At 42.7% G+C, this 20,330-nt stretch overlaps 1 protein-coding gene and 1 long non-coding RNA gene across 6 annotated transcripts in view; one reads left to right on the forward strand and one right to left on the reverse strand.

Moving 5' to 3' along the window:
• Positions 1 to 830: 830 nt before the first annotated feature.
• Positions 831 to 20,330, reverse strand: part of ttbk1a (tau tubulin kinase 1a) — a 51,724-nt gene continuing 32,224 nt past the window's right edge. For all 5 annotated transcript variants that reach the window (XM_055906716.1, XM_055906726.1, XM_055906708.1 and 2 more), the window contains 2 exons: positions 3,233 to 4,719; positions 831 to 2,906 (listed from right to left, as the gene is read on the reverse strand). In XM_055906716.1, the coding sequence (XP_055762691.1) occupies positions 2,474 to 2,906; positions 3,233 to 4,719 (1,920 nt within the window). In that variant the 3' untranslated portion in view covers positions 831 to 2,473. The remainder of the gene's footprint in view (positions 2,907 to 3,232; positions 4,720 to 20,330) is intronic.
• Positions 10,992 to 20,330, forward strand: part of LOC129839430 (uncharacterized) — a 200,586-nt gene continuing 191,247 nt past the window's right edge. Inside the window, exon 1 of the long non-coding RNA XR_008757021.1 lies at positions 10,992 to 11,031. This is a non-coding gene — a long non-coding RNA (uncharacterized LOC129839430). The remainder of the gene's footprint in view (positions 11,032 to 20,330) is intronic.

A 20,330-nucleotide genomic window follows, 5' to 3' on the forward strand; every position in this document is an offset into this window, starting at 1 on the left:
ATACAGCCTTTAGCCGTGGCATATTGGCCATATACCACAAACCACTGAAGTGCCTTATTGCTATTATAAACTGATTACCAACGTGATTAGGACAGTAAAAATAAATGTTTTTAAAAACCGCCAATCAAAATAACCACAGTGACCCATGTTATTTCTGGGAAACCCGTTTGATTCCGAGTTCAGACATATACCTTTTGTATGTGAAAACGATTTCTAAGTTGCATACTTTCAGTTTTTCCGAACTCACTTCACTCACGCTAAAGAGGGAGGGTCGCACTGCTGGTGCTAGCACATGTGCAGATAAAATATACATCTGGAACGCAGATTAAGGTGTTTACATGTCCTAATAATTTGAATAAATCCAGGTGTTTTAATAGGCGTATGCTTAATTCGATTGTGACCGTACGCTGGTGAAGATAGACATGTAAATATCTTACTCGGCCTAATATCATACTGTGGATGTAAACATACTCACTATTCTACCACGTCTTACCTCATACTCATTATGGATTTAATCATTTTTTTAATTGAACTTTTTACAATACGTCAACGTAACCTCAGGGAGACATCTCACAGCCTCGTGGTAGGGAGGGAGAGACCATCTCACATGCTTGCATTGAACAAGTGGGGGCGGGGAGAAAGGGAAAGGGAGGCCTCCCTTCTACTGGATATCTCTCAGGACTCATAGGCTCAGCTTTCAGTGCATATATAACAGAATTTAAAGGGCAACTCCAAGAGACCATTAGTCTCAGCACAGTACTACACTGCAATGAAACATACTCCTATGCGCATAAATTGCATTATTTATGTAATCAATTGATTCCTGTTGGGATGGATCAAAGATGAATTTAATAGCATTAATAGTATTCAAATGTGGGTTATGTACTTGCTCAGGAATATTCTGATATGGAAAAAAATAAACATTTTCACTCCTGGCCTTAACGAATGTAGACAGACAATTAGAGAAGCTGCCTGAGCCTAAACTAGGGAGAGACTGGACTTACCAATGTGAGGACAAATGTGTGTGTGTCTGTGTGAAATATTTAACAGTATGTCGTTTTTGTACACGTCTGTACTGTAACTACCTCTTGAAAATAAAATGACCTAAATATGTGAAAACACTTCAAAAATGTGTCGGAGTCAATTCACCCTGATAAGGAACCTTTCAGACCTATTCAGTTGCCCAAGATGCTTCAGTTCCAGTCCTGGAGGGCCGAAACACTTCTGCTTTTTGTTTCAACCTGGTACTTTTATTGCCCTCACCTGGTGTCACCTGGTGCTCACCTGGTGAATCAGTCTCTGATTAGAACAGGATGAAAACAAGAAGCAGTCCTTTCTAGAGGCCATGGTTATATCTGACAAACAGTGTAGAAAGGAAACAGGAGATAGTCAATCCACATGACAAGGATTTTACTTTAGCTCAGTGCCCTGCATTTGTAGGTTTTATTTACCCAATACAAACACAAAACATGGGTTCCAATGATCCACCATTCATTTCATTGTCAGAACATTAAAAGGCAGGTATCTATCGCTCAAAGTTAACCTTATTTTTCTCATGCGTAAAAAAACAGGCATATTTGCCAACATTATTCAACAGCAGAGGAAAGGCAAAATATACAGGTTGTTTTCACAAGATAAAAAATAAAGATGTCTTTTTTCAAGAAATGATCATATTATATACACGTCTTCGGAATGTAAATATAATCAAACACCCACCCCAAAAATAGAATGATATAATGCATGCCCATTGTCACACGCTAACAAGGAGACCAGCAATATTACTTCTGCATTCGCTTAATATCGGCAGTAATTTACCCCATAATCCAACCTTCCTCTTTTAACACATCTGACCAGAGTTGGGAATGATTTTGGCCTTTGCATTCTATCAGATTTGGTTATCGTGTCAGACCATTGGAAGTTTCCTTAACATTATTCAAATTATCAAAAGTGTTTGTGATATCTATACCATGCAATGTAAAGTGAGCAGGATATTGTCGATGATAACTTAGTATATCGGTGTGAGACGTTTGTGTGTTGAGAAAGATTGCAACTTGGCTTGCAAAGGGGTCATGACGACCGACTTTGTTCAAATACATTTCTTGCATGTAGGATGCAAAATTCACAAACCTAAAGAAATGTTCAACCTCAGAAACAAAAGGAACATTTATACAATGCACCAGTGAACAGCGTACACATAGCACCATGGTAGCATCGCTCCTCGGTGACATTGACTAAAAGTTATTTGACTGGAAGCTCATGAAGATTGTTCCGTATGGTTCCTCTTGTAAATGTTGTTGTCATGGTCTAGTTAGTAGAGGTACATGATTTAGATCAAAGAAGGTATTTGAAAGATTAAAAAATATGGGAAACCGCGTCAGTCTTAACTTGGGGTCGGCCTGGAGCTTTTTGAGGCATTGAGTCTCTCTGAGGACAACAGAGAAGCGTATGCGTTTCATCCCAGTGAATCTGTTTACTATCTCGAGGTAGCCATCTTGTCCTCTCTGCTTTGTTTCACTTTGGCAGGGCCTGTTGATTTGGCTCTGATTCTGGCAGGCATAGCGGTGAACGCCTGGGTAAAGCGGCTCTGTGAGTTGGCCTGTTTCATGGTGGTGGTAGTAGTATTAGCCCTGGGCCAGAGCGGAGGGGCAGTTGTGGGCCGGACAGAGAGGGGCTGTCTAGTTGGACGGACACGTTGGGGGGAGGGGCTGTCTGTCCTGCAGTGGGAGGTGCTTAGGCTGCGTCGGGTCATGAAAACGCAGCGCAGGGGCATGCGGGGGCTGCCGCAGGGCTGGGCGGGGACAGGACATGGCCTCGGACAGGAGGAGGAAGAGGAGGAGCCAGTCTGCAGAGGTTTAGACCACCTCTGGGTCGGGAGAGTGCTCAGTCCTATTTTCTGAACTTGGAGCCTGAAATGAGAATAAGTGGAATAAGAGTTAATTCTTCCCCCCGGAAACCTTTGATAAGTCATCATTTAAGTGTTTTTACAAAAATCATAACAAAACTTTAAAGAACATGACACCGTTCAACCAATCAAATTAAGTTTAGGTCATAAACGACAGAAATCAGACTGTCTTTGGCAATGGCTAAACTCTCAATATTTGGCACTGTAAAGAAGTGTTTTCATAAATTATAGTAAAGCAATCAAGGGTCTTTTCATTTACAGTGGTAACCAATGAGCCATACAATGTTATAATGTTATGTTTGCAAACATGATGTTGTGAAGACTACTTACCCATTACCAAAGGTGGATGCATCTCTACAAATGCCCGATACTGGCAACGCGAGAGGGGAGCCCACGGCGGCCACCAGCCGCCCCGAGGGCCTCTTGATGGGGGTGACGGGCCTGGGGATTCTGCTGCGCCACTCCGTATGGCTCTGGTCCCCTCCAGCCCCTGCCCTGGCCTTCAGACATGAACTCCTCCTGGCCAGGGACTCATCCGAGGCGTGGGTGTCTTCTTCCGAGCCGGTGGTGGAGAGCGTCTCGGAGGCCCTCCCATCGCCAGAGGACAACGAGGAGGATGTCCCCGAAGGTAGCCTCATCCAGCGGCCCTGCTGCTTCTGCACTACCAGCCGTGCCAGGTCCAGTTGCCGGGCTCTCTTCCGTAGTCGCGCTCGGGCAGAGAGTGAGGCTGAACGCTCCGAGCCTGTGTCTTCTTCAGACAGTAGAACCGGGATGCGGCTTTTGATCCTCTGCCTGAGTGCGGTATACGGTAATCCAGCGTTGGACTCGGCAACACCTTCGGTAGACAATGCTCCCTTGTTGGGATCTGCAGAGAGAGTTTTGTGTTCCAGAATGGGCGACATGGCTTCTGGGACAGGTTCCAAGGACTTAACAAAAACCAGCGGTGGGCGGTCGTCTGGTTTGGTGCGAGTGACACCGTTCTCCAGGGTCACGTCTGGGATAGAATGGGCTTGGGGCTCTCTGGAAAGACGCTGGGATTCCTCACCCTGTTCAACATGTACGGTCTGATCATGGGAGTCTCCTTCCCATGGTGAGGTCTCCCGGGTAACGGCAGAGAGGTCGCTGCTCTCCTTTGCGGTCTGACCTCTGGAAGACATGACGTTAAAGTGAGAAGTCTCGGCAATGTGGACAAAGGTGCGCTCGACTTTGGTGAAGGGGGGAGACGTGGGGGCGATTGGGGTGGATGGCCTCAAGTCTGACCTCAGTGTGAAGGAGAGCTCTGGCTGACTGCCCGCACCCACCAGAGGCATATCGTTCCTAGGGGTAGAGGCAGGCGCCGTCCCGAAGTCAACCTCCAGCAGGACGTGTTCTCCCCCAGTGGATGGAGACTTTCGGGTATCCCCCGGCGAGAACAGAACCAGGGTCTTGGAACCGTCCTCCAAGTCAGGGTCAGCATCTGCGGCCGAGGCGGGTTCCCGGGGGCCCCTGGGACCATCATCGGCCATGAGGGTATTAGGGGCCCCATCCTGGCTCCGCTCTGTGCTTTTTTGGCTGGCCTCGCTGTTCGACTCACTCTTGGTCACGTCATCGTCCCGCGGGCCCTGGGGCTCCTGGACCTCGTTCTCTGTTGGCAGAGCTGCTGTGAAGGTTCGCCGCTGAGGAAGGGTGCCGGTCAGCATGACGGTGAGGAAGTCGGCCCGCTTGACCTGGAGCTGGGGAAGGATGTGGAAATGCTCCTTCTCGTCCAGCTGGCCCTTGGTCCTGAAGTCTGGACAAGGCTGAGATAGACCATTGTGCTCAGTCGGAGACATGATCACCTACAAAAGATGCAATTAAAGAATTACTTTTTCACTTGGAACAAGAGGCATGCTGGAAATATTGTCAAGGCAAAAAATATAAAACAATAAGTATTTTGGAAGATATGGCTCATGTCACACGATGTAAATGAGGACAAAACTGGGAAAACACTCAAGATTATGTAATGTGAACATATCTAAGATAACTTCATAAAGAACGAAACGAGGGACAAAATTGTTTCCCCAAACGATTTAATGTTTTTTGGGTTATACACAGGCTTTTAAAGATTGTCTAGATTACATACATTGATAGAAAAGGCACAAAAATGCATTGAAGAGTATTCCCTTTTAGAGAGACACTTCAATATCTTGTGATTTTCAAGTGTTTCCCTTCATAAAGAATTGACATACAGTACTGTAGTATATACACACTAAAACCAACTATCTTGCATGCTACTACAGATTAACTGAGAACTCAGTAGGCAAACTGGTTAAAAGTACGTATTTTCAACATGTTTTAAAGTTAAAAATACATCATTTCAAACAGTTTTGCCCACTGGGAATTGAACATTTATTGAGTTGTATGTATATATATATATATACTGTATATATATATATATATATATATATATATATATATATATATATATAAATATATATATATATATATATATATACACACATACATACGTTTTGTTGATTTACAAAAAGTTTAAAATACATGCTTTTTACCTGTAAATATTACAAGCAGACTGTACAATTGTATTGTGATACAAAAGATGCTTACACGTGTATATACAGTATATCGTACATCTAAAAGACACTCACAGATCACGCTTGACAAATACTGCAGTTATACTCACGACTATTTATTTCTTTCACAATTATATCATACAGTACCTTCTACTATCTCATGAGCCCTGTTTCCAAATATGAAGATGAATGCTCACTCATTTACAACGACTTGACAAAAATCTCTCCTGTAGACTGAACAATGTTCTTGTCTTATATTTGACGAGGTTGAAGCACTTCTGACACCATGATATGTACTGTGCAGCAGAGCAGAAGCAAATAGCTTAGCTTCAAAATGTTAATGATCAATTTAGTGATACCCGCGGCCTACCCTTACCGTAGTTATTGATGAAAAAACAGGCCCTACCCGGCACTAACCCAATGTATAATGTCAAGGGCCATCGGACTCAGGTCGTGTAGCAGAGCTCTAGCCTACATCCCTGAACACAACAGGCGCATTTTATTCAATTTATTCATTTCCTGCACTAATGTGTTATCATTTACACACCCGACGTTCATTTGAAACAGGCGTTTTTTTTGTTGAAATGTGTGCCATTGCACGGCTATTAAAAAGTACATGCGGCTATTTGAGACTGCATTTAATTTAAGTTTTACAGACATCTTAATTTTCAGTCAATTTTCCTCACGGAGATGCATAAAATATTCAAGTCATTAAACACTTAAGACTTATAGACTGAAAACACTTTCAAATTCTAGGCTATCGTTGACAAATATAACTCAGCAATTCAAGATAATAATTGTATACAAGACCACATCATGCTTTTATTTTAACTCAACTTGAAAGGCTAAGGGTTAAGGGGCTTTCTGAGCATACAGTGTGCTTTACAGTGCAGTGGCTTTGTGTAATGTTATGTGATATGTTAAACAGGTATCACATCTATGGCATTTTCAATCACTCTTAGTCCATGGCTAAAAGGGATTTCTGCCACAATAAACAGTTTACAATATTTCACAAGACATTTGCCCATGTCCTGTGGATTTCGCAGCAGATTTCTCAACTTATAATGCTATCCATTTACAATAGGTTGGACACCCAGCCCTGCGGAACAAGTCATTTTTCAGACTATAGGACAGGATATGCAGAACATATGGAAGATATTGTCATGTATCAGTGACGTGAACTGAATATGTTTAATTTATCTGAGAAATTAAAGTAATAAGGTGCGAAGCACATAGTTTTGTTAACTGAAAATGCAAGTCCCTCTTCGCTGCAACTTGAAATACATGTTTGATCCATGAGTATACTCCGAGTCAATATTCACATAATAATAAGGAATTGCACGCCCACAAATTGGGGAAAATAAACATTCTTTCCAATTGACCCCCATTGTAAAAGAGCCAACTTCATCGTTGTTTTTTTGTTATATAAAAATAACAAAACATGCCGAAAAGCTGCTGTGTTGTTCAATGTAACCAGGTAAAAAAAATCCAGATCTATGGTTCGCAATGCTCCCATGTAGGGGAATAGAGCCTGCGAGAAGAGCTATTTGGCATGGGAAATGTGGGGAGACAGTGTCCAAGTATGCTACACATAGCTGTGTGTATGGAAAACATTTCGTCACAGGTAAGACAGTTAACTTGTTAAGTATAGTCTGCTTGTAACTCCACTCACTACTTGTAGCTGTATAGTCCGTTTGTTTGTGTTGTTGGTCTTAGCTATCTTAATGTTGCGGTTGATAGCTAGCTAGCTCTCACTCACATGGCTGCTAACACCTTCATTAAAAGGGTCATGAGGGAAGACCTACAATATAACGTTTTTTCTAAGCAGTGGAAACCCAGGCAATGTTGAAAAGTCCTCTTTAGACATATTGTACCTTTCTTAAATGTAGTTTTGTAATTGACTAAAACAAGCAGACAAGAAAAGTGCGTTTGAAAAAGGTCACGTTTTTGCTGTGAGCCAATGGGGTAACTTAGGTCACCACAGTTTGTTTCCCCACAGGCGAGTGGGGCCGGTACGTTCTATATCTAATACCGACTGGAACTATCCCTTTACCCGTGGTAATATACATAACTCACTGAAAAAATATCACTGGGTTGTTCCACCAATTGGGTGCCATTTGAGTAGTATAACTTGTTCAAACAAAACTTTTGATTTCACCTAATTTATAATCTTTCAGAAATGACTTTGTCAAAGCAACAATGTAACTATAGCATTACAATGATGAAGACTTTGGATTTTTTGGGGTTGTTGGTTACAATCTTCCTAAACTCTGAAGAACTTGAGGGACCTTTCAAAATTCTGGCACTTTAGCAAGTCTTTTGGCACTTTAGCAAGTCTTTATTCATATTATAAAAAAATATTTATTGAATTGTCCATGTTGGCTATATTAAATGATACTTCATTGAATATAACAGGCTTTTAGAATTCAATATTGGTGCACAATTATTATTATTGTTTTATTTTGTACTTGTACCCCCAATTGGTATCCAATTGTTAGTTACAGTCTTGTCCCATCTCTGCAACTCCACTATGGACTCAGGAGAGGCGAAGGTCAAGAGCCATGCATCCTCCGAAACACGACCTTGCCAAGCCGCACTGCTTCTTGATACACTGCTCGCTTAACCCGGAAGCCTTCCGCACCAATGTGTGGGAGGAAACACAGTCCAGCTGGCGACTGAGGTCAGCTTGCAGGCATCCGGCCCGCCACAAGGAGTCGCTAGAGCGCGATGGGACAAGGAAATCACGGCCGGCCAAACCCTCCCCTAACCCAGACAACGCTGGGCCAATTGTAGGCCGCCTCATCTGTCTCCCGGTCACGGAAGGCTGTGACACAGCCTGGGATCGAACCCGGGTCTGTAGTGACGCCTAAAGCACTGTGATGCCTTAGGCCACTGCGCCACTCTGGAGGCCCATTGGTGTACAATTTCTACTTAAAATACTAAAGGGACGCAAAAGGCATTAATTTCATAGAATGACCGTACTATACATTTATAGCCAGAGGTTTGATATTATTATATATCATGCAAGTAATGTTAGAAGTATGAAAACAGTCTTGTACAATACAATTTCTCTGCAAGTACATTTCAAAATTGCCTGCGTTATTTTCAGAGTTCAGTGACAACATTCAACATCCTGTTTTGATTGAGTATTATGGCGAGATTTGTTTGACCGAGAACGGACAAAAAAGTACAAAAACAATATATTTTTTAATATCATTGCCAATTATGTCAATGAAAATTTGCATGTGTGCAAAATGAAGTTTGACGTTAGCAGCTAATCCACTCTCAGTACATTCACTGAGTAGTGCTCGTTACATGATGCTATACACAAAACGACAAGCATGATTTGCTGAAAATTGTCTAACCAAGCAGTGATTATTGAACTGACGGAACAGTTATCTAAATCAGAGACAGAGGCGACATTCAGAGAGGGATGCTTGCTTGCTTCTTAGTGCCGTTAAGTAAATGCAAACGTCTTAAATGCAAAGCTTGGCAAAAGTAAAAATGGTGCATATTTCTGTAAGCGTAGCCCTTTAGCGCATTCACAAAAGGAATCATAAAAGAAACATAAGATCCTACTCATTGAGAAGACCAAATAAGAAGGCTGTATGTGGTTATGCCATTTCAGAAATACAGTAGTATCGTTCCTCTTCACAATGGTTTCAGCAAAACAGGGAACACAAAGCCAAGAGATACATGGTTATTACAAGATATCAGTAAAATAACAGCATAAAACGTTCATTAAAATGTTGAAAAGACATCCAAAAAACATTGGCGTGTAACAAAAATCAGCTTACAGTGCAGCGTGAAGCCTGTGATGTCACGGGTCAAGTATTTCTAAGCTGAGGTGCAATTCTATACAATTCATTTCTATACTGTACATTTTTGCACTTGGCTACATCTACAGTGCATGCCCTTTACATTAGAACTGCTACCCACTTAAGTGTCTGAAACCTCATTGGTTGGGGATGGAGAGAGTGGCATAAAATGAGTGTGGAAATAACCAATCCTCCTCCTTTCCTCAACCTTTTTTCTTCAAAATGGCGTAACATTTTCCCCCCAAGCACCCTTATTTATTGCGTTTCTCATCTTTTGCATCAATATTCTCTACCTGGGTCCAACAGTAACCAAGTTCTCCTGTTAAGTCCTTAATAAAGTGCAATAGTGAGGTACAGTACTCAAAGGACAACAATGGAGAAAGTGCTATGTTGATGACTTATCTACACAAACATACTGTCACATACAACAGTCAATCCTGATACAGTATGTAGCTCACTTCACTGCAAAAATACACACCAAAACCCACAGAATTCCAATGGCATTTTTGGCTAACTTTGGCTACTTGAATGAATGGTTTATGCTATTCTGCAGAAAGATAGATAACGCAAAGCCCCCCCAGTGCAATCCAAACCCTGGCATTATCTATCTATAACAATGACAGAGTTGAAGTGCTGAGCTAATGCAATGGCAGAGATGTCATTCTATGGAGCTTAAACTGTAAGTGCCTGAAATACTTTGGAACCAGATTTCAATTCATAAAACACAGCTGTTTGCATAGTACACCCTAACCACTGGTCCAGGGTCTACCCTGCTTATGGTTAAGGATAGGATTCAGGGTTGGGTGATCTTATCCTAGATCTGTGGTTAGAGGCAACTTCTATCTCAAGCAGGAAATTCAGTCTCTCTGGGTAGAACTTAAAACGTGCAAGTTTTCCTCCGTCAACATTCACACATAGCAGCTTTGCTACCGATTCCAGACAGTGATGTGATTTCACGACCAAAGTGATGTGATTTCACGATTTCATGACCAAACGAACTTCAGACAACTGTGAAATAACTACTAGGGTGGAAGCTGGAAGCAACGTCAGTACAAGAAATGTTTGTTTGAAATGGGTTTCCATGGCCGAGCAGCCACACACAAGCCTAAGATCACCATGCACAATGCCAAGCATCGGTTGGAGTGGTGTAAAGCTCACCGCCATTGGACTCTGGAGCAGTGGAAACGCATTCTCTGGAGTGATGAATCACACTTCACCATCTGGCAGCCCGACGGACGAATCTGGGTTTGGCCAGGAGAATGCTACCTGTCCGTATGAATAGTGCCAACTGTAATGTTTGGTGGAAGAGGAATAATGGCCTGGGGCTTTTCATGGTTCGGGCTAAGCCCCTTAGTTCCAGTGAAGAGAAATCTTAACGCTACAGCATACAATGACATTCTAGACAATTCTGTGCTTCCAACTTTGTGGCAACAGTTTGAGGAATGCCCATGCATGACAATGCCGTGCACAAAGCGAGGTCTTTACAAAAATGGTTTGTCGAGATCGGTGTGGAAGAACTTGACTGGCCTGCACAGAGCCCTGACCTCAAACCCAACACCTTTGGGATGAATTGGAATGCCGACGAGCCAGGCCTAATCGCCAAACATCAGTGGCCGACCTCATAAATGCTCATGTGGCTGAATGGAAGTCCCCGCAGCAATGTTCCAACATCTAGTGGAGGCTGTTGTAGCAGCAAAGGGGGGGGGGGGGACCAACTACATATTAATGCACATGATTTTGGAATGAGATGTTCGACGAGCAGGTGTCCACATACCTTTTCATGTAGTGTAGCACGTCATTAAATGCTATGTCACATAACTGAATTAGAGTTACAGTTATATGAAAGTAGGTTTCACCATTTCCTGCATCATACCCATCGAATCATGTTACCGTGGCTACAGTAAGTTGTCATAAACTGCCATGACATGCTATAACATGATTTGGACACTGGTACAGCAAGTGTTATTACATTTTCAATACCTCAAGCCAAAGAGAACCATATAGAATTACACTAAAGTTATATGTATGGGACAACTGATACGGCCAATAATTTCTATAGTTCAAGATGCCATTGTAGTCATAGTAGCCATAATGGAAATACAGATGTAGGATCTTCATTTTAGACCGTTTGCTACAGCATGAATATAATCCTGCAGCAACAGGACATGGAAATTATTATGTGCATTATCATGAATGGACATTTTTGTAGGGGTTGATACATTTTCTGTTAGAGCATTCAAGTCTGAAATTTCAAAGCCTTTTTAAAAACTCAGACATAACAAGTTTAAATTCTCAGCAACAAAAGAGTGATCAAACTAAGATCTGTACAGTACATTGAAGTCAACCACGATAACGCTTGTCATAAAACATGACACAGAATATTAGAGAACAGGAGTTTTCCTATTGCAAAACCCCACAATTCATATCCTCACCCTTCAGAGGCCTGCCTAATCCATTGCTCAAGCATTTTAACGCATAGAAAGCATGGAGATGCAAGCAACCGACACACAAAAAACACCTCTAGTACACCAAAAGCAAGATAAGACCTATAGAAAAGTGCCATGTGTGATAAACATACAGATGCTGAAGGATTTCTGTTTACATTCCACAAGAACTAGCCTGGTCCCAGATCTGTTTGTGCTGTCTTGCCAACAGTATGGTCATTGTTAAGACGTTGTTATGGACGACATGGATAATATAGAGCTGGAGGGATTTTCAATGCACCGGCAGAACAGAGAAGCTACGTTTGGTAAGACGAGGGGTGGGGATGTGTGTCTTTTTGTCAATAACAGCTGGTGCGCAATGTCTAATATTAAAGAAGTCTCTAGGTATTGTATTGCATTGTTCGCCTGAGGTAGAGTACCTTATGATAAGCTGTAGACCACACTATCTACCAAGAGAGTATCTACCAAGAGAGTCTCATCTATATTATTCGTAGCCGTCTATTTACCACCACAGACAGATGCTGGCACTAAGACCGCACTCAACCAACACTATAAGGCCATAAGCAAACAAGAAAATGCTCACCCAGAAGCGGCGCTCCTAGTGGACTTTAATGCAGGCTAACTTAAATCAGTTTGACTAAATTTTTGCAAGCATGTCATGTGCAACCAGAAGAAAAACAACTCTAGAGCACCAGGGGCGGCAGGTAGCCTAGTGGTTAGAGCGTTGGGCCAGTAACCGAAAGGTTGGTGGATCGAATCCCCGAGCTGACAAGGTCATTCTGCCCCTGAACAAGGCAGGTAACCCACTGTTCCTAATCTGTCATTGTAAATAAGAATTTACAAGCAAAAACTAAAGCAGGAAGTACCAGTGACTTGCTCAAGATGGAAGTGGTCAGATGATGCGGATGCTACGCAAGAGTGTTTTGCTAGCACAGACTGGAATATGTTCCGGATTGAGGAGTATCGGTTTCATCAATAAGTGCATCGACGACGTATTCCCCACAGTGACCGTATATCCCAACCAGAAGCCATGGATTACAGGCAACATCCGCATCGAGCTAAAGGCTAGAGCTGCCGCTTTCAAGGAGCGGGACACTAATTCGGATGCCTATAAGAAATCACTCTATTTCCTCAGACGAACTATCAAACAAGCAAAGCGTCAATACAGGATTAAGATTGAATCCTACTACACCGGCTCTGATGCTCGTCGGATGTGGTAGGGCTTGAAAACTATTATGGACTACAAAGGGCAACCCAGACGCCCAGTGACGCGAGCCTACCAGACGAGCTAAATGTCTTTTATGCTCGCTTCGAGGCAAGCAACACTGAAGCATGCACGAGAGCACCAGCTGGATGACATTGTGACAACGCTCTCGGTTGCCGATGTGAGCAAGACCTTTAAACAGGTCAACATTCACAAAGCCGCAGGGCCAGATGGATTACCAGGATGTGTACTCAAAGCATGCGCGGACCAACTGTCAAGTGTCTTCACTGACATTTTCAGCCTCTCCCTGACTAAGTCTGATACCTACATGTTTCAAGTAGACCCCCATAGTCCCTGTGCCCAATGGAGCGAAGGTAACCTGCCTAAATGATTACCGGCCCGTAGCACTTGCATCGGTAGCCATGAAGTGCTTTGAAAGGCTGGTCATGGCTCACATCAATAGTATCCTCCCGGATACCCTAGACCCACTCCAATTTGCATACCACCCCAACAGATCCACAGATGACACAATCTCAATCGCACTCCCCACTGCCCTTTCCCACCTGGACAAAAGGAACACCTAGTCGAGAATGCTATCCATTGACTACAGCTCAGTGTTCAACACCATAGTGCCTACGAAGCTCATCACTAAGCTAAGGACCCTGGGACTAAACACCTCCCTCTGCAACTGGATCCTGGACTTTGACGGGCCGCCCCCAGGTGGTAAGGGTAGGAAACAACACGTCTGCCACGCTGATCCTCAACACTGGGGCCCCTCAGGGGTGTGTACTTAGTCCCCTACTGTACTCCCTGTTCACCCACGACTGTGTGGCCAAACACGACTCCAACACCATCATTAAGTTTGCTGACAACACAACAGTGTGATCACCGACAACGATGAGACAGCCTATAGGGAGGAGGTCAGAGAACCGTCAGTGTGGTGCCAGGACCACAACCTCTTCCTCAATGTGAGCAAGACAAGGAGCTGATCGTGGACTACAGGAAAAGGCGGGCCGAACAGGCCCCCATTAATATCAACGGGGCTGTAGTGGAGCGGGTCGAGAGTTCCAAGTTCCTTGGTGTCCACAATACCAACGAACTATCATGGTCCAAACACACCAAGACAGTCGTGAAGAGGGCACGACAAAACCTTTTCCCCCTCAGGAGACTGAAAAGATTTGGCACGGGTCCCCAGATCCTCAACAGATGCACCATCGAGAGCATCCTAACCAGTTGCATCACTACTTGGTGTGGCAGCTGCTCGGCATCTGACCGTAAGGCGCTGCAGAGGGTGGTGCATACGGCTCTGTACATCACTGGGGCCAAGCTTCCTGCAATCCAGGACCTATATAACAGGCGGTGTCAGAGGAAAGCTCATAAAATTGACAGACACTCCAGTCACCCAAGTCATTGACTGTTTTCTCTGCTAACGCAAAGCAAACGAAACCGGACCGCCAAGTCTTGGACCAAAAGGCTCCTTAACGGCTTCTACCCCCAAGCCATAAGACTGCTGAACAATTAATCAAATTGCCACCGGACTGTTACATTGACCCCCCCCCCCCCATTTGTTTTGTACACTGCTGCTGCTCGCTGTTTGTTGTCTATGCATAGTCACTTCAACCCTACCTACATGTACAAATTACCTCTAACCTGTACCCCCGCACACTGACTCTGTACCGGTACCCCCTGTACTGTCTATAGCCTCATTATTGTTATGTTATTGTGTTAATTGAAAAACATTTTTTTTAAACTTTAGTTGATTTGGTAAATATATTCTTAACTCTTCTTGAACTGCACTGTTGGTTAAGGGCTTGTAATTAAGCATTTCACGGTACACTCTACACTCGGTGCATGTGACGAATAAAGTTTGATTTGACAATGACCATAAGTGTTTGCAAGACGGCACAAACAGTTCTAGGACCAAGCTACACAAGATCAGCGTGAAGACTGCAGAGCACCAGATAGTACCCTAGCATCTCATGCCGTCTCTGGGGAATAATTGAACTTAAATGCTTTGTCACAAGACCCTCATTACAGTGTCAGGAGCATGACATAACTGACGCCTTGGGATAAACAAGGATAACTTAAGACTCTACATTGTTATGACACCGTTGATAAAGTAGCTGGCCTAGCATGTACCTAAGTCAGTTGGTTACGACTGCTTAAAGTCAGCTATCACTAGAGGCCGTAACTGCTTATGACAGCTATATGTCATTATCATGACAGTGCACATAGGTCTTATGAGGAAATATTATTTAAGGAAAGTGTGGTAACACAACTTGTAGCTTGCAGGTGTAAAGCTTTATTACTTGTTATAAGCATGTATGAGCCTTTATAACGACTTACATTGCATTATAACGTCATCCTAATGCATTATACCTGCGCGGGCAATCTGCGATTGGTACATCCATTTTAATACATACCCATTGATTCTTAAAGAATATAACTTAGAAATGCCTCATGAGCTTGGTTCAACTGTCGTACCCCATCAGAAGCCAAAATATATGCTTGGTTTACTCCATTGATTGTAAACAATGTAATTGTTAAACAGCATCAAAACATGGCTAAAACTGTACGTTTGATATCATGGATCTTCATTCCTTACATAGCTCTGTCTATGAATTCGAGAATAGTTCTTCATCCCCATCCCTCAACTGTTTACCAAAACAGTGGTGGGGTGGCCCGACCGCCTTATTGTTTGAACTACAGATTGCCCCTTTATTTTAATGTTACCGAAAGCGTTACTGTATTCCTTTAGGTACGCATCGCCGACATGACCTGCATTCGACGACAATCCCTCAAGCCTTCAGCATGAATGGAAAAAGAAGAATGCAAATGAAGTTGAACAGCCTCTTAACAGTCCCGGTTTTGTGACTCCTCTTCCTCACGGCACCATTAAAGGATGAAGAAACCTCAAGTTTACCCTTCCACCACTTTTTACTGAAATTGTGTACATTTTTGTGGCATGTGCAACTGACTTTGCAAGTAGCAGACTTTTAAGAGTTTATTGCGCGAAAAATATTTTGCCGTCAGCACTTTTCTTCTCTTCGTATTCACCTTTCAAAAAGTTAGTTACATTAAAGTGAGTTGTTTGTGTTTTAGTTCAGCATGTTTGCGTGTACGTGTGTGCAAGCGTGCATGTGTTTGTGTTCTAACCAACCCGCCAAAATATGGCTCTTTGGGTTACAAACTGTGTGTGTACATGAGTATGTCCCCCTGTATGTACACAATGGGTGTGTACGAGTATACGTTAATGCATTTTGGCATGCAGAGTGCCCTTCCCTCAGCTCGCGTTCTTGTTCATGAGCTTGGCAAGCAATTGCTGGATTTGCGTGCGCGACACGTTCAGGACCGAGTGCCTGCTCCGCGGGCTGCCCGGGCTCTGCAGGGGAGCATGGCGCCGGTGGGTGGAAGCGTTCATGTGGGCGGGGCTGCTCTCGGCCGAGCGGCTCCGCTGGATGAAGGACCCTCCGGGGTGCGGGTACTGCTCCGTCTCCAGCGTGGAGGATGAGAAGACGTAGGAGGCCAGCCTCCGCAGCTGATTGGGCCTCGGGTGGTGCCTGTCATCCTCCAGCTGCAGAAGAGACCAATCAAAAAACAGAAGGAGGGGCATTAGGATGGAAGGGGGGAGGAACAACCAGGTCATGCTAACAGACTATAAACTAGTATCGGGCCACGTCCCAACACTCCTGAAACGGCTTCATTTCCTTGTCTTCTTACCCTTCCTCACCAGCGATCTAAAAAGATGAGATAGTTTAGAGTTATAGGCTTGGGCTCTCAACTATCCAGTACCTTTCAGGTCAGCTGATAAAAGGAGACAAGGAAAGGGATCCATATAGAGTATTGAAACATAGCTTGTCATACATCTCTCCTTCCCTGTATGCATGCTGTAAGGGTTCTCTGATGTAGTCCAGAGAGAAACAAGGAGAGGAAGACTATGGTTGTAGCTAGGGTTGCCATTACAGTATGTTAAAAGGATAGTAGACAGTATTCTACAAAACTCTTAAGTGGGTTGCCAGATTGGAAGCAAATGAGAGTAGGTTTCCGTCTCTCTCATAATCAAGGCACAGTGGACACATTCCCCAACAATGCCATTAAAAACACACAAGTACTGCACATGTTCCTCTAGTATGTCAACACATTGAACCTGGGAAAATGCCTGGACACCATCAAATTTACACTCAATTTTGCTAAAAGACGTTAGTCGAAAAATCACCATTGGAAAATGCTAAATGAATAACACAAAATATAGATGGTCTCATCAAGCACACGAAACACAAACACAGGACGAAGAAAAAGGGAATAAATATGGCTCAACATAAAAAAGGGTTCGGAACAGAAACGAATTAAGAAAAAAACAACAGAAGTAAGGACTATCCTAAACTGTGCTTACCCCAAAACACCACTTTATTTCTTCGCTTGTTGTTCCCATGGCACCCTCGCTTTTTCTCCTTGGGTGAGTGCAACTTGACATACTGTACTTTTAATTGATAGGTTGCGCAAATACATCAGTTATGTCAAGGAAGAGGTCACAGGGCAAATAAAACGAGGGTCCTTGATCATGTTTGCGGTAGCGAGGCCTGCCGTACTAGGCACTTGCGGTGAAATCACAAATAAGGCTGGTAAAATGTTATTGGTGAGGTAAGTAAATCAACATTTTTGTTTCCTTTTACAGTAATCCATGACAAGGAAATACAACTGACACAGGGAATGGGTGAACTGGCCTTGTGGTTTTGAAGGCCCCTTGTGTATGCAGGTATTTATTCGTACCAAACACCTGAGCAAAACATGTTCTTTAACATATTTCATGGACATACCGTAACAGTCAGAAAAAGACACGCAAACTTACAAAAGGTTTAATAGACAGAAAATGTCAAGTTGATAAAATGGTACGCAGACCTGCATAACACAAGAGTTCTTCAGGACTGGTTTCTAATTGATGCAGTGCTAACGGACCCTAGTGATACATGGACGCTGGGTAATGTGTAAAAGATTTTTAGGCACGGCAACAAGGTCAACAATATTAAATTGTAATCTAAGCCAGTGGGAAAAACTGGTCGATGTCAGGTTGTGTTCTGATTATAAATGTTTTTAGACATATTTTTAACGTCTTTAAATAATTGAAATCATCTGACCAGTTAACAACCAAATTATGGTGCCTTTCCCAGGGCCAGATTACTGAAGAGGCATGCAGGGCACATGCCCTGGGGCCCCCGACCTCCGACCCCCCCCCCCCCCAAAAAAAACAACATATGAACACGTTGGTTGGGGGCCCCTTGGAAATATTCTCTCAGTCTCATGGCAAAATGTATAGAATAGCATGAAATGTGTTTTAAAATTGCAAATGTTTGTCTGGCAAAATGTGTAGAATTGCAGGAAAGCTATGAAATCAGGTTTAGTATAATCTTAGCTAGTTTATGTATTTTTATTCAAATTGAAGAGATTGTAATCTGATGTTGGTTCAACAACATTTTTCCCAGGGTTGTTGATGTCGCCATGATAAGGATGCCTTTATCTGGTTGTAATCTGATTATCTGACTTCGCTTCAACCAGAAAACCAGATTTCAACAAAAGGGAATTTTACAAAAGGTGACTTTAATTAAGGCTGTTGTGTGAAGTTTTGGATTTGTACACAAAATAGTTTGAGTGTGTGTATTTTGTTCAATAAAAATTATAAAAACAACTTGGATTTTGGGTTTTCAAAGAACAAGGATTTGCTCCAAAATTTAAATAAAATATCTGAAAAGGTATTCTTCCACAGTGCATTTTTAAATTCCACTCAATTGAGGCAATGAGTGATAACTGAGTCGTTCCATGAAATGAGTCCCTTTTGGGTAGTGTAATTTGTTGAACGTTTTAATTCACCTCATTTTAACATTCTGCCATGACAAACACATGTTCAACTTCATAAAAAAGAGGTCTATAGTAAGTGCATATTAACTGCCAAATAAAGTAACAGGGAAGCTTGTTGTGTGCAACAGGGAGGGGCAATTGGGTGGGGTTTTTGGACCGGCTGGTGACATCACCAAGTGGTACAAGTTAATAGCCCAATAACAAAGAGAGTTTGCCCTACTCTCTGCCAATAACAGCTAGTTTTCAGGTTAAATTAGGTTCCTTCATATTAGGTCCCTCTCTCAAACCACTTCCAGACAGTCCTAACAAAATTCTAGCTTGAGAAATATCATTTAGCTAAGGAGCTATTTTGGTTTCTTTTTAGCCACTTTAATTGAAAACAATCACAGTAAGGTACTTAATTGTTACCCAGAAATTATTTTATTTTGAGATGAAAATGGCTGCATTGAACCTTTTAAGAGAGATACATTTAACTAGGCAAGTCAGTTAAGAACAAATTTGGTGGGGTTAAACAGACGGATTTTGATGTGAATATTTGTATTATGTTAACTAGATTGACACTCGGGTACTTTTTAGTATAATTCAAGTTTAAAATTCAATATTGGTGCACAATATCTACTTGAAATATCAAAAGAACTGTCACGTTCTGACCATAGTTCTTTTGTATTTTCTTTGTTTTAGTGTGGTCAGGGCGTGAGTTGGGTGGGTTATCTTTGTTTTGTGTTTCTGTGTTGGTTTTCTTGTTTGGCCTGATATGGTTCTCAATCAGAGGCAGGTGTTAGTCATTGTCTCTGATTGGGAACCATATTTAGGTAGCCTGTTTTCTGTTGGGTTTTGTGGGTGGTTATTTTCAGTCTTTGTGTGTCTGCACCAGACAGAATTGTTTTCGGTTGTTTCTTTGTTATTTTGTTATTCAGTGTTCTGTTTTGACGATTATTAAACATCATGAACACTTACCACGCTGTACCTTGGTCCTCACCTTCTTCCACCGACGACAGCCGTTACAGGAACACAAAAGGGACTCATTTTGTGGAATGACCCAACTACACTATTGTTTCAATTAATCAATCTGAACTAACTGGATTTAAAACCACATCTCAGTGACTACTGACTGACATTCTTGTTAGCCATGTTCTTTTTTTGACTGTTGTCCTTTAACAGTGAGCGCCATTGTTTCATTCATATGGAGCTGTATCACATTTTCCGTTCAAACCTTTCAAATGATCGGGGAGTTATTTCTCACCCTAACCTCATAGATAAATACACTACATGATCAAATGTATGTGGACACCTGTTCGTCGATAATCTCATTCCAAAATCATGGGCATTAATATGGATTTGGTCCCCCCTTTGCTACAGTAACAGCCTCCACTCTTCTGGGAAGGCTTTCCACTAGATGTTTGCTGCACTAGATGATTGCTGCAGGGACTTGCTTCCATTCAGCCACAAGATCATTAGTGACGTCGGGCACTGATGTTGGGCGATTAGGCCTGGCTCGTTCCAATTCATCCCAAAGGTGTTCGATGGGGTTGAGGCCAGGGCTCTGTGCAGGCCAGTCAA

This window comes from Salvelinus fontinalis, chromosome 3, assembly GCF_029448725.1.
Source record: "Salvelinus fontinalis isolate EN_2023a chromosome 3, ASM2944872v1, whole genome shotgun sequence".
NCBI lineage: Eukaryota > Metazoa > Chordata > Actinopteri > Salmoniformes > Salmonidae > Salvelinus > Salvelinus fontinalis.